We start from the raw sequence: 15,421 nt of genomic DNA on the forward strand, positions 1-15,421 counted from the left end.
AGCTCAAGGCCAGCCTGGTTTACATAGTGAGTTCCAGGCCAGCTGGGGCTACAGGGAGACCCTGTCTCAAAAAAAAACAAAAAAAAAAAAAAAAAAAAAAAAAAAAAAAACAAACAAAGAATGTGGTATTTTAAGAGAGAAGAAAACATTAAATTGTCAAGTAAAACAACCATACATATTCATATGAACACACACAGACACACATAAAAGGGACATAAAACAAAACAAGCAGAAGACTTGAACTTGAATAGGCATCTCACTAGAGAGAGTGCTAAGATATACAGTATAATGAGAAAGGGTTCCATCTCGCTGGACAGCAGAAAAACGAGAACCAGGCTGGTAATATAGCTTGGTGGTAGAGGGCCTGCCTAACACATGTGAGGCTCTATGTTCAATTCCCAGCAATGCAAAAACAAGAAAAAAAAAAAGAGAGAGAGAAAGAAAAAGAAATAGAGAAATGAAAATTAAAGAGGACTGTGAGATACTAGGAAAGCCATACCAGGACAGTTAACATGAGAAAGGCATCAGAGTGCTGGCCAGGATGGGCAGCAGCTGGAATCCTTGTATGCAGCTGGCAAAGCAGAAATTCTGGACTCTGGGAAATATTTACTAAAGCCAAGCATGGATAAAGCAAAAGCAATCTCACTGCTGGCAGATGACCAACCAAAGGTAAATACATGCACACCAAACAGTAGGTACAAGATGTTCTCAGGGGCATTATCCCTAGTGGCCACAATCGAGAAGAACCCCAATGTCCACCCACACCAGGAAGGATAGTGTTCTATGTCCACATATCAGATCAGAGTACAGCAAAGTGGGCATGGGACAGACATCTGTGATTCCAGCACTTGGGAGGAAGAAGCTGAGGTTAAGTAGCTCAAGGTCATCCTCGACCAGATGGTGAATTCAAGGTCAGCATAGGCTATGAGACCCAGTTTTAAGACAAACTAAACCAGAGGTTAGGAAGAAGATTCAGTGAGTAAAGTGCTTGCCACACAAGCATGAAGACCTGAGTTTGATCCCCAGCACACAAGCAAAGGGCAGGTATCCCAGCACACACCTGTAATCCAAGGCCTGAGAAGGTGGAGACAGGATGATCCCTGGGGCTCACTGCTCAGCCAGGCTAACCAGACTGGTAAGATCTACATTCAGTGAGAGACCCTGTCTCAAAAAGTAAGATGAGGGTACTGGAGGGTAACTGGCTCAACAGTTAAGAGCACTTACTGTTCTTCCAGAGGACCTGGGTTCAGTTCCAGCACCCACACAGCAGCTAACAACTGTCCTTTACTCCAGTTCCAAGGGATTTGACGCATTCTTCTGGCCGCCGCAGGCATTGCACACGGGTGGTGTACTTACACACATGCAAGCAAAACACTCATACACATAAAATAAAAATTAGAAAATATTTTTCAAAATAATAAGGTGGAAGCCAGGAGTGGTGGCGCACACCTTTAATCCCAGCACTTCGGAGGCAGAGGCAGGTGGATCTTTGAGTTCAAGATCAGCCTGGTCGACAAATGAGTTCCAGGCCACCAACTAGAGCTACATAGTAAGACCCTGTCTCAAAAACGAATGAACAAATAAGGTGGAAAGAAACTGAGGAAAACATCTGGTATTGACTTTTGGCTTCTACACGAACACATGTGCACCTACCTACATCCATAACATATGTGTGCTCACACAGAGAATTACATACAAAAAAGGAAATGACCTAAAGCTACACATAATACACATGGGTTTCATGACCAACACTGAAAGAAACCAGACACAGGAAGTCCCCTGAATGGTTTTATTTAGATCAAGTTCAAAACAAAATGTACCTACAAAGAGGCTGGGACTCAGGGTGTGAATCCCGGCTACTTGGGAGGCTGAGGCAGGAGGATTATAGGATAAATGACTGACTGGGCAACAGAGTTCAAGGCCAGCGTGGACAGCTTAGTGACACCGTGTATCAAAATTTTTAAAAAGGGGCTGGAGAGATGGCTCAGTGGTTAAGAGCACTGGCTGCTCTTGCAGAGGGCCCAGGTTCGGTTCCCAGCACCCACATGGTGGCTAACAACTGTAACTCCAGTTCCAGGGAATCCAATGCCCTCTTCTGACCTCCACAGGAATTGAATAACATGGGTGCACTTACATACATGCAGGCAATACATTCATACACATTAAAAAATTGCTTTTAAATAAATAAATAAGAAAGAAAGAAAGAAAGAAAGAAAGAAAGAAAGAAAGAAAGAAAGAAAGAAAGAAAGAAAGAAAGAAAGAAGGAAAGAAAGAACGAACGAACGAACATAAAAGGGAAGGAGACATAGCTCAGAGGTAGAGTTGCTTGCCTACTGTATGCAAGGCCCTGGGCTCAATCCTTAACAGAGAAAGAAAAAAAAGCACCTATAATTTTAGAAGGTGAGGACAGAAGTTACCTGTGGGTGTTATAGGGAGGTTAATGAGTGCTTCCAGGGTGCTGATAAAGTTATGTGTTATTATCAGGCAGTTAGATAGGTGTGTATACTTTCTGAAAACTCAGTAGAGAATTTGAGTGGCATGGTTATGTTCACTAAACTTATGTGGAAGTATAATTCAATAAAAAGCTTATCAAAAGAAAAGGTCCAGGCAAGAAGGGAGTAAGACACTGGCAAGGTCACCAACTGTAACCTCCTAGCCAGGGCTGGCTCCCCTCAGCTTCTGAATGCAGCAGCCAGGTACTGAGAACACTTCTCTCATGTCCAAATGAGCTTCACGTCACCCTTCATCATGATGGGAACCCCTGTGGCCCCACTCCTGTCCGCAGGCTGTGGGCACGGAAAGGACAAGTATTGCTATATAAACTTATCCACTCGGCTGGGATGTAGCTTAGTGGCAGAGCACTACTTGCCTAGCATGTAAGAGGCCCTGGGTTCCATCCCCAGTACCAAAAAAGAAAAACTGCCAGTCAGGTCCAAATGGAGCCCTCTGTTCTTTTTCAGCCTGGCACCTAACTTCCCAACTAAGCAAAGAGTGGTTGCGGCAGGAGTTGGGAGTTTTTTCCATGTAGGTGCAGAGGGCTGGACTGTTTTAGTGCTCAGTAACTGGGTGCTAGCAACTCTGAACAGTTAATGTTGGCCCTGTTGATCCACCAAATACCAGAGCAGGTGGGCCACTGTGCCTCCACAGAGAGGTAGAGACTGACAGAGGCGACCGCTAGCCCAAGGTGCTCACACAGCTGGTGATGCCAGGGCTGCCACTTCTTCTGATGTTACAAAAGTCACAGACTGGGATTTTTGTTTGTTTGTTTAAGAGTTACTACTTATTTGTATGTATGTGTTTGTGTTTGTGGATATCCATGTGTGTCCAGGTGTGCACAGAGGCCAGAAGAGGGCAAAGATCTCCGGGAGCTGGAGTTATAAACAGTTGTACAGGGAGCTGGGAACCCAACTCCAGTCCTCCAAAAGAGTAGCAAGTACTCTTAACCACTGAGCCATCTTTCTAGCCCCATGCAGATCTGGATTTTGATATCAAATTTTATAATGTTCAAACATGTCCCTTAATTTAAAGAGGGCAGGGATGGAGCCAGACATGGTGGGAGCACACACTTGCAACCCCAAGTAAGGAGGCTAAGGCAGGAGGCCAGCATAGGCCACACAGTGAGACCTTTAAAAAAGAAACAGTCCTAGGACCGGAAGAAGGCCCCAACTCTTGGTTTCTAAACTCTTTAGTTTCACTGCCGCATACTGAGTTGAAGCTGCAGCGAGGATGCCTATTTTAAGAAAGATGGCAGACCTAAGGAAAGACAGCAGAGGGGCAAGAGGGCTAAACACAAAAACTCCACACCAGAGCTGAGCCTTGGCGCCTGCCCACCCTGCAGCAGCTGGACTGAACAAGGGCATGCGTGGTCCCCTGCAAAGTACTCCGCTCACTCACCGAAACTCCAGCCCAGGGGAGGCTCGATCTTCAGGATGAAATCCCCCTACAAGGGAAACCATGGAGTGTCAAGACAGGAGAACTGACAGCCCTGGTTTGACGGAGCGCGACGTCATTATTTGCCTAACCCATCCTCATCAGAAACAAAACACTACCCCAGGTTCTTCTAAATGAGGATTGCCAAGTAAAATCTGCCAAGTTTTAAGAAATGATTTTAAGAGGCTGGAGAGATGGCTTAGCAGTTAAGAGCATTTACAGCTCTTGCAATGGACCTGGGTTCAGTTCCCAACACCCACAAAGTGGTGTACAAACCCCCCTGTAACTCCAGTTCCAGGGGATCCGACATCCTTTATGGCTTCTGTGGGTATTGTACAACATCAGTACACTTACATACATGCAGGCAGACACTCATGCACATAAAACTAAAAATTCCTTATAAAGAAAAATGATTTTAAGCCACGTGTGCTGGTTCATGACTACCATCACAGCCCTCTAGATACTGAGGTGAGAGGATCACTGTGAACTCAAGGTCAGGCTGGGCTATATACTGAGTTCTAGGCCATGGTGGTTCCTGGATTCCCCTGGCAGGCAGCCAGCTGAAGCTGAATACCAGAAGTTTTCATCTGGCAACCAGAGATGCTCTGTTGAAGCCCACTGTTGAGCTCTAAAGATGAGCCAGCAAGATGGCTCAGCAGGCAAAGTGCTTGCTGTGCAAGCCTGATGACCCAAGGTCAAGCCCTGAAACCCACATAAAAATGGAAGGACAGAGCTGACTTCACAAGGTTATCTCCGACCTCTACACACACATCACAGTACACATACACCACACACACACACACACACACACACACTTTTTTTAATTAAAAAGACATTAGATTTAGCTACTTCTAGGTTTCTAGGTTGGGTTATTTTTAAAGAGGTTAGCATATAAACTATTTCATACAGGTGTCATTAGACTGCATTCTCTTATCATGCCCCTCCCTGTCCTTCCCTCATCCCATCTGTCATTTGGGTTTTTGTGCTTTCTTCTGAAACAAGAGTTTCACTCTATAGCCCAGGCTGGCCTAGAACTCAACATGTAGCCCAGCTTATCCTTGAGTTCACAGTGATCCTCTCGCCTCAGTCTCCAGAATGCTGCAATGGCTTAAAATCATTTTCTTTAAAAAGAATTTTTTTTTTAATTTTATATGTATGAGTGTCTTGCCTGCACATAAGTGTACCAATGTTATGCAATGCCCACAGAGGCCATAAGAGGGCATCAGATCCTGTGGAACAAGCCACTATGTGGGTGTTGGGAACTAAACCCAGGTCCATTGCAAGAGCAGTAAATGCTCTTAACTGCTAAGCCATCTCTCCAGCTCCTTAAAATCAATTCTTTTTTTTGTCTTTTTGAGACAGGGTCTCCCTGTAGTCCCAGTTGGCCTGAACTCACTATGTAGACCAGGCTGGCCTTGAACTCACAAAGATCCGCCTGCCTTTGCCTCCTAAGTGCTGAGACTAAAGGCATGCACCACCACGCCCGGCCAAAATCAATTCTTAAAACTAGATTTTACTTGGCAACCCTCATTTCTTGAGATTCACATTAACAGTTTAAAAAAAAAAAAAAAAAAACCTTCAAGGCCCAGTTAATTCCCTCTAAAATTTAACCCTATATGTTGTACATAAAGATGTAAATTCTGGAGTATGTACTGCTGTGTCATTAGTAACAATTTTAAAACTGAGAAAAGCCTGTGTGTGTCCACCAATAGAGAAGAGGTTACATGAATTACGGTCTGGGTTTGACTCTGAAGTCTGATGCAGCCACTAAAGAGGAAGCAACAGATCTCACTATGCATGCTGACAGTACAGCCTTCAAGAGAAAACAAAAACTTCCCATGAGACACTTTGCTACCATGAGAAAGAAAACCAAAAAACATAATAATGTGTGTTGTTTGATTCCATCTGCCTATTTCCCTGGCTATGGTCACATGTAATCCCAGCATTCTGGAAGCTGAGGGGGGAAAATTGTGATTTCAAGGTCAGCATGAGCTACACAGCAAGACTCTGTCCCAATAAAATACAATCAGGTGGCACTTGGGGGGGTGGAGATAGCATAAGAAGTTCAAGGTCATCTTCGGTTTCACAGGGAGTTCCAGGCTAGACTAGGTTACAGGAGACCCTAGCTCAAAACCTCCCCGACACACACAAAAAAAATGCTTATCGACAATTTTTGCAACTTTCTGTGAATCTCTATTTCCAAATAAAAAGTTGAGGAGGGAAGAATTACAGTGTAAACAGAAGTACATTTGGCTCCACATCTGTGCACTCATGTGTTTTTATGTTTCCATGTATGCACACATGTGTTCATAGATACTTGCATACTTCCAGACAGAGAGAAAGCAATCTGTTGAGACACATCTCAAAGGGTGGTAGAGAAATTTACTTCCTAAAGACCTTGATTTTTTTTTTTTTTCTTTTCCTATTCATGAAAACACATGAATTCCCATGGTGACTCTATAATTTTTTTTTTTTTTTTTTTTTTTTTTGGTCGTCTTTTTGAGGCAGTCTCCCTGTAGCCCCAACTGGCCTGGAACTCACTATGTAGACCAGATTGACCTCTATCTCACACAGCTTGGTCAGTCTCAACTCCACCCCCATCCCCAGTGCTGGAATTAAAGGTGTGTAACACCACGCCCAGTGTAATTTTAACAGTATTTTAAGCTGCTTGAAAACACAAGAATCAGGCCAGTGTAAGGTGTTCAGGCTCAGCAGAAAAAGGCACCTGCTGCTGGCCCAACAACCCATTCAACTCCCAGAACCCATGGATTGTCCGCTGACCTCCACATGTATGCCATGGCAGACATATACATAAATGAACCAATGTCTAAAAAATATGTAGGCTGCCTAGCTCACTCCTGGCCTGTTCTTCGCCAGAATGTCTAGAGACATTGTCAAGTGTGCTCTCAGACTGGCAGCCCCACCTATTCATTTAGACTGACCAATCCTTATCTACTACCCCCTGTGAAATTCAGCTCCTCTGGGGAGTTCCACATTCTACTCACCGTCACAAAGCATTTGCAAGAGGGGGGAAGACCAGGTTCCTGGTGAACACAGCCATGAATGGCTAATTATTTCCCATCATAAAAGCTAAGCAGTAAGACCAATGTCCTTGCCTCTTACCTTATCATACAAGGGGATCATAAAGTAGCCGTTGTTAGGAGCACAGTCCGTCTGGTATTTCAAAGTCCCATGCTTGGTGTACAACTTTATCTGGAAAGCAAGAGGAGAAAGCTGAAATAATACTGGCTTGGAGAATTAGATACCTGATGCCTGAGTGTGGTCTCAGTGTGAGTATGTTAGCTAAACATCTACTACAGGCCAGGGACAAGGGAAAGAAGACAAAGCACCCCCAAATTAAAATGATTTATGCTTTTTCAACTGAAAACCATCGATTCCTGGAACACACATAAAGGTGGGAAGAACTGACTCCACAAAGTTGTCCTCTGGCTCCATATACCCACACACACATGAAAACACACAGTAATAAATGGATTTTTTTTTTCCCAGATTCCCAAGGATGGAGCACGTAACTCACTGGCAGAGGGCTCGCCTATCATGTCCTTGGTTTCCCCAAAGGTGTTTAAAACAAAAATAAACAACTATCACAAATATCTCCAGCTTCCATGGAGGTTACAGCTCAGTGGTAGTGTCTGTCTAGCATGCACAAAGTGGTAGAGTGTCTGCCTAGCATGCACACAGCCCCGGGTTCCACTCCCAGCACTGCAATTAAGGTGGGGAAGGGAGGAGGTGAAAATGTAGACCCTGAACCTCTACCCCCAATCTTCTCAACTAAAAGGTCTGGGATGAGGGCTAGGTCCTGCACTATGAGCTCCAAATGATTCCACACACTTTGAAGAACATTCACTTAAGAATGCTTTACTGCCATCCTCAGAACAAAAATGGGTCTGAAAAGACAGTTAACATGTTTGCTCTCCTCAAAGCACCCTACAACTCCCACGTCCTACGCATTTGCAAACACATACTCTTCACCCAAGAGGCACAAAGTCCTATCTGGGTCTTTCTCCAGCATACTGGATGACTTTGAACAAGTCATTTTACCTCTAGAGGTGCAGCTTTCATGGGTAAAAATAGTAACAGCCCTGCTTCAGGGTGGCTGAGAAGCCTCACAGCAATGCATGGCAAGCACTTGGCACAGAGGACTGGACTCAAAATGAAAAGAGTATTACTATTTAATATCTCTCGGAAGAAAAAAGCCACTAAGAACAATCCACTGAGCACAGTGTTCTGGGCAAATTCCCTAAGCTGACCTGTATGTCTCAACAACTCCAAACCTCAGTGTTCTAATCTGTAAAAAGATACAGTTCAGTTTGATGGTATCGAACAGCCTAACCTCAAAATAAGAATGCTGGGGCCGGAAGAGATGGCTCAGCAGTTAAGAGCACTGGCTGCTCTTGCAGGACTGGAGTTTAGTTCCCAGCACCCTCATCAGGGAACTCACACCTGCCTGTAACTTCAGCTCTAGGAGATCCAACACAATCTTTTGGCCACTGCACTCACATGCACATACATTTACACATAAACTTAAAAAATAAATAGAATATGAATGCTCTGTAGCAAGAATGCAGAAACAGCTGAGTGGTCTTACCAGTTGAGAAGACTACAATCAGCAAGTCCCAACTTCCAGCTTGGGGAAGGGCCGTGACTGCAGTGCTCATGGGTGATAACCACAGCTCACACCCAACACAGGCCAGACCAGACAGTGCCTTATTTACTCCAGAGTTTGGCTTTCAGTTAAGTGTAAAAATGAATTTGTTCCAGACCACAAAGAAATTCAGATGCACAAACCAAAAATTCACCGGCCTAGAGGGTAAGGTGGTACCCACAGCTTTCACAATCATGAGCACCATTCTGCCCAAGCCATGCCCTGCGGCCTGCAGACCAGCTGCTTAGCAGGAGAAATCATGGGGATTCAGCGGGGAGGGGGTATGGTGTGTTTGTGTGGTGTGTGTGGTATGTCTGTATGGTGTATTTATGCAGTATGTGTATAGGTATGGTGTGTATGGTGTTTGTGTGGTGTGTATACGTGTTATGTGTGTTTGTATGGTGTGTAAGATGTATATTTATATGCGTATGGTGTGTGGAGTGCATGCGTGTAGTGTGTAGTGTGTATGAAGGGCAAAGGACACCCCTGGGAATAGTTTCTCAGGAGCTGTCCACCTTGTTTATTGAGATGGGGGTCTCTTCACCGGCCTGGAGCTCACCAAGTAGGTTAGGCTGCCTGGTCAGTGAGCTTCAGGAATCTGCTTCTTTTCTCTTCCCCAATGCTGAGAACTCAGGTTTTCATGCTTACACAGTGGCACTTTACTGACTGAGCCATTCCCCCCAACCCTAGACCCCATTTTGTGTGGAAAAAATCTGACTGTTAAAGAGCACGAGAAGCACGGCCAATGCTTCTTTTTGCTGCACAGGCTGCTGTGAAAGGACAGGACATCAAACCGAGAGCTCCGTCTGCTCCACCCTCTGCTCTGCCCTATCTGTATCTGGAACAAGGCTTCAGTGAGCACTGGGGCTCAATACAGAGCTGCTAACTAAAGGAACCTGATACCCAGGAGGGAAGGGCTGGGAAGAGTGAAGATAGCCGAACAAAACACAGAAGACAAACTGCTGTGAACAGCCAGCGTAGTGGCACAACCCCTGGAATCCCATTTGGGAAGCTGAGGCAAGAGGATTAGAAGTCCCAGGCCAGCCTGGACCTGCCTTTTTTTTTTAAAAAAAAAAAAAAAAAGAGGAAGAAGAAGCAATGGAGAAGGAAGAATAACTGAAATATCCCGCCTGAGGTGTTATAAAATACATTATATTGGCAAATTGTCACGTACTGTGTGAGCTGAGACTTGTTCCCAAGCACGTTTGTCTCAAAGTGTCCTCCAAGGCCCCTTGTCTGGAGATGCCCCCCCCCAAATCCATAACAAGGAAGGAACAGCAAAACAGTCCAAGAGTAAAAACTACGTCCGTGAGAAGAGCTAGAAGGCAAACCATTTCCAACAGAGGTTACTGTTGTTTACCCCATGATGTAAAATGCCTGCTGTGGGGACAGGAAACCTTGAGTTCAGCCTTGGAAAGCTCAGCTGTGGAAAGCTCAGCCATGCAGAGGAAAGGAACCAGGAAGTCCAGCTGACTGCCTCAATTTCCCTGCTTGGTTTCTGCTGGATGTTGGGAGTGCCCATTTGAGGATGTCATCTGCTATCTGTTCTTTTACTTTAACCCAGGGGGACACTATGCTCTGCCAGAGACTCTCTATTGGGAATTCAACAGGGTTCCCTCAATTTCTGCTGGATGCTCTGAACACTCAATTTGATGATGTTTTGCTATCAATCTATTTGCTGCTCACTACTTAAAGTCCTTTATTTCGGCTTGCTATATACTTAATAAACTCATTAAAAACCAAAAGTGTGACTATCATAGATCATTCTCTAGACAGTATAGAACACGTGTCCTTTGTAAAGTACAGATCAGAAAACAGGAGGGCAATGTAAAGTAAATCTACATGGAGCTAACACAAATGAAACATCTGATGTCATAATCAAAATTACAAAAGCGTGAGTGTCTCCAACCGTCTGGACAAAGAGCCTTAGGCTCAAGGAACACACTTCACAACGGGCCACAAAACCCACTCTCTGCCCTCCAGATCACAGTTGGTACTGGGGTGAGGGCACTCCTGACTGCCTCTTCCTTCCTCCCAGAGCTCCAGGAAACAAGTTGAAAAGCTTTTCCCAGGCAATTTCTGAGATGCCCAACACCTGCAAGTCCAGGAGTTGGCACAGGCACACAGTAACATGTCCCAGCAGCTCCCAGGAGCTGTGGAGACTGAAAACAGGTAGAGGGAGGCAGGCAGCTCTTGTAATACCAGCGCTTCGGAAATGGAGGCAAGAGGGTCAGCAGTTCAAAGCCAGCCTTGGCTACAAAGTGAGTCTGAGGCCAGTCTAGGCTATATGAGAGCCTCTCTCAACAAATAAGAAAATGAAATGTCAATCAATTAATCAGGGAAAGAGGCAGCACAAAGAGGGCTTGGAAGAGGATGATCGATGTTGTTCTTTAGGAAATCACACTTTGAGTTTCTCCGCTTGTAACCACCATCTTACAGGCAGAAAACCCGGACTTCGTGCAAGGCTGGGCCAAGGGACTCTCAAGATCTGGAACAAACGACTTAACCTTCCCCCCCAACGCTCAGAAACACGTTAAGAGTGGGTTAACACTTCACTGCCAGCACTGGGGCCGCTCAAAAGCTCGACGATGCCATGTGAAGTGGCACTCCCCAGGCCTTCTCCGCACCCCTTCCTTTTCTCTCAGGTTGCCTCTGGGACACCTGTCCTTTGTCTCTTCCCGTTCCCCCTCGCTTCTCCTGCCCCACTATCATTTTCCTTAGAAAACCCAGGCCCAGCTCTAGCTCCAGTCCCCTAGTCCTTCTTCCACGCACCCCAATTTCCTCCTCACCAGCTTTCTAGGTCAGAATCCCATTGGGTTGATGATAACCATTTCACGAGCATCCAATTTAATCAAAAATCTTCACACATCTCTAGTTTAATTCCAGCAACCACGCAGGGTGGCAGACAGCGCTCCATTTGCTAAGGGAAAGGTGTAGGGGGCAGCGGGAGGCAGCTCCTCCGCCCCATGTGTCAGGGTCTACGCGATCGGAATGGATGCTCTTTAAACACCCAGGGAGGACGGAGCGGCGATGGAGCCGAACATTGGGAGGCCCTAGGTTTAGGAGTCTGAGAGTGACACGTGTGGTTTCCAGGTTCTGCAACACGAGCTCGGGGAGTTCTGAGTTCCCGGGGCCTCGGATCTGCAAAGCCGGGGTCTGGCAGGTCCCCTGCCCGCCACCCCGATGGTGCGGAGCCCGCGGAAGGCGAGGCCCCGGGAACGCACGGCCGCTGGAAGCCGCCCACGTCGCAAGTCCGGCCCGCGCGGCCCGAAAGGCTGAGCGCCGCACCCGGGGGTCACACAGCCAGCCGGGCCGGGCGGCTCACCTCAATGAGCGAGTAGTTGATCTCCACGTCCGACTTGACGAAGCCCCCGCAGCCCACCACGATGTCCTCGGAGCCGCCCGTCTGCCCCACGCCACTCAGGAGGAGCAGCAGCAGAAGCGCCTCGGCGCCGCGACCCGCACGCATGGCCCGGCCGCTCCGCCGACCCTCCGCAGCCCGCCGGTCCCGCCCCTCACAGCACGCTGCCGGGTTCTTCCTCCTCCTCGCTGGCCAGAGGAGCCCAGGCCCCGCCCCCCGGCACGGTTCTGCGCAGGCGCACTGCGGCCCGACGCCCACGCCCCCAAGAAAGACGGTCGCTGGGTCTCTCTTGCCGCTTGAGCCCCCTGGAGGCCTGGAGGACTCCACGCACTCTGGCAGGTGCAGCGCTTACAGACACAACCTCTGAACAGAATTCCACTTCAGACTCAATTGCCAGGGCTGGAAAAGACGAGAGGGTGTTTGGGTTTTTTGTTGTTGTTTTAATATTAATAAGTCCCAATGCCAGGGCTGTAAAGGGTGAGAGGGGTTTAGGGTTTTTAATTGAAGTATTAACAAGGCTTAAGTCTTTTTGAGCTGCATGTTTCACAAGTCAGATGAAATCTCGAAAAGCCCTTTAGAAACTGGATGTGCTTCTCCTTCCTACTTCCCCCTCTCCCTCTCTTATCTTAAACTGTATATTAATATCTTTTCTTAACTGGGAAAATTCAAGGCCTGCCTAAGCTACAAAGCGAGTTCAAAGCCAACCTGGGCAACTTAGCGAGACACTGAAAATAAAATGTAAAAAAATCAAATGACTGGGGCTGTAGCTCAGTGCTTGCTAATAAGACCCTAAGGTTCAATCCCCAGCACACAGCACACGCATGCGGGGGCACACACCGCAGACACAGACACACACACAGACACACACACAGACACACAGACACACACACAGACACACACACACACTTAGTGTGGTTTGCAATCCCTGTATGAAGTGGGCTGAGGCAGGGGGATTCTCATGAGTTCCAGGCCAGCCTGGTTTACACAGGAAGTACCAAGCTGACCAGAGTTGCTGTAATATGAGAGAGAGGGACAGAGAGGGAGAGGGAGAGGGAGAGGGAGAGGGAGAGGATCACGCTCAGTCAGGACAGGTAGGCCCACACCTTTATAGGGCATGTAAGGTTTGACTTACAGGTGAGGAGGGTTATGTCTCAGGTCCTGAGCACCCCCAGAGCCTGGATGTCTGGGGGATGCAGACTTTCCTCAGTGCTTGTGAGGATAACTGAGTTGATGGCTTAGTCAGTTTGATCCCCAGAACCCATGTGAATATGCCAGGAGTAGTGGCCCACACTTAGAATCCCAGCACTAGGGAGGTGGAGACAGGAGGATCCCTGGGGCTCCCTGACCAGCCTGGGTAGCCTGCTTGATGATCTTCACAACAGTGAGAGACCCTGTCTCAAAAGAGATGGATCACCTTCCTGAGATCAAACCCTCAAGGTCCTCTGACCTCCACATGCATGTGTACAAACATGCACACGCACACATAAGTACACATGCACATGAAGAAATTTGTGCTTCAGCATATTTTCTACATTAAATTATATGTTTGGTTTGAGACAGGGTCTCACTGTGTAGCCCCATCTGGCCTGCAACTCTGCCTCCTGAGTGCTGGGATTAAAGGTGTACAGCCCCATACCCAGTAAATGATGTTTCCTTAAGCAAAATATGTTATTTAAGTTCAGCATAATATCAAAGAAGATATTTAAATTTTACTTTAATCCCAACTCCAATATTTGAATAGACACATATTTGAAGTTTCTTCCCTCCCACAAGCCTGAGATTCATTGAGTTTATTTTGAGTTCATTCTCTCAAATGAATTCACACACAATGAATAAACAAAGGCAATTTAAAAAATATATCATGAAATAAAGTGGCAGGGTGGGGGGGAATGTCAGGGGGTGGCACACAAGGAAAAGGGGCTCTGGTTTTCCTGTACTTTGTATCAGCAACCTCCAGAATTGCCCCCGAATAAACAGATGAGATGTAGCTGTCCACCAACAGCAGACTTACTCCACTCAGTTCAGGACAAATCTAGGTTATTTGTTGCTTCACTCTTGCAGACGATTCCGGTAGGCAGACAGCTGTGCCTGCTGCACAAGGGCACAGGAGACAGACCCCAAAAGATGGGGCAAAACAAGGCTAGGAAATCCATCCTGCCAAGGCCGTGCAGGAAGAGAGGATGGAGAAAAAGATGGGACAAGAGCTGAGAGGAACAGAAGACAGGTTTCATCCTCCCCCACACAGACTGTCTGGGCCTGTCTGTCCAAAGCTGTTTTTCAGTCACATCTTAAAAGGAACACATACTCATTACAGAAAGGGAGAAGATGACCCAGGATGGTGGTGCATGCCTTTAGTCAGGCACTCAGGAGTTAGAGGCAGGTGGATCTTTGTGAGATCAAGGTCAGCCTGGTCTACAGTAGAGAGTTCAAAAAGAAGATTTTTTTTAAAAAAAGAAATGGGGCTGGAGAGATTGCTCAGTGGTTAGGAGCACTGGCTACTCTTACAGAGAACCTGGGTTCGATTTCCAGCACCCACATGGCGGCTAACAACCCTCTGTAACTTCAACACCTTCTTCTGACCTCCATGGGCATTGCACAACAGGGGTGCACTTACACACATGTAGGCAATACACTCATACACATAAAAAAAATAAAATAAATAAAATATTTAAAAACAAAAAGAAAGGGAGAAGATGGAAAAAGAATTTAGGAGTCCCTATGATCCTAATTTAGTCTTAATAAATTTCCAACTTTTTATCTGTACATATATGATCATGCAACACAGAACCATTTGTTTGTTTTTCAGTGCTGGGAGTAGAATCCAGAATGACAAAAGCTGACTGTCTTGCTTTAAGACTTCTGAGATCCTCCCCTTCCCTTTCTTTTTGTTCAAAAAATTATATCCTAGTTGGGCGTGGTGGCATACACCTTTAATCAGAGCACTCGGGAGGCAGAGGCAGGCAGATCTCTGTGAGTTCAAGGCCAGCCTGGTCTACATAGTGAGTTCCAGGACAGCTAGGGCTACAGGGAGACCCTGCTTCAAAAAGACAAAAAAAAATTATATCCTATTGTATGCTATAATCTATTTCATGGTATTAGAAGCTGCCTTTCCATATTAACATTTCTGCAACATCATTTTATTTTTTAAGATGTGATTTATTATTTTTATGTTATACATGTAAAATGCCTGTGTTGCCTGCATGTATGTAAGAGCATCTATGTCATACAATGCCTCAGAGGATAGAAGAGGCTGTTGGATCCCCTGGTACTGGAGTTACGGGCAGTTGTTAGCTGCCATGTGGGTGCTGGGATTCATGTCAGGGTCTTCTGCAAGAACAGCCAATCTTCTTAACTGCTGAGCCATCTCTCCAGCCCCTTGCAACACTACTTTAAACTGCTGGTTTGTAACTGATGGATTAAATAATATAAATACTACTAATAAATAATCTAATTTATTGAGCATT

At 46.2% G+C, this 15,421-nt stretch overlaps 1 protein-coding gene across 1 annotated transcript in view; it reads right to left on the reverse strand.

Moving 5' to 3' along the window:
- LOC103731541 (nodal modulator 1) overlaps positions 1-12,190 on the reverse strand; it is a 60,489-nt gene extending 48,299 nt beyond the window's left edge. Inside the window, exons 1-3 of the mRNA XM_008829872.2 lie at positions 11,922-12,190; positions 7,054-7,143; positions 3,895-3,940 (exon numbers count right to left, since the gene is read on the reverse strand). Coding sequence (XP_008828094.1) covers positions 3,895-3,940; positions 7,054-7,143; positions 11,922-12,065 — 280 coding nt within the window. The 5' untranslated portion in view covers positions 12,066-12,190. The remainder of the gene's footprint in view (positions 1-3,894; positions 3,941-7,053; positions 7,144-11,921) is intronic.
- Positions 12,191-15,421: the final 3,231 nt, after the last annotated feature.

Source organism: Nannospalax galili, unplaced genomic scaffold (assembly GCF_000622305.1).
Source record: "Nannospalax galili isolate Female #2095 unplaced genomic scaffold, S.galili_v1.0 scaffold32, whole genome shotgun sequence".
NCBI lineage: Eukaryota > Metazoa > Chordata > Mammalia > Rodentia > Spalacidae > Nannospalax > Nannospalax galili.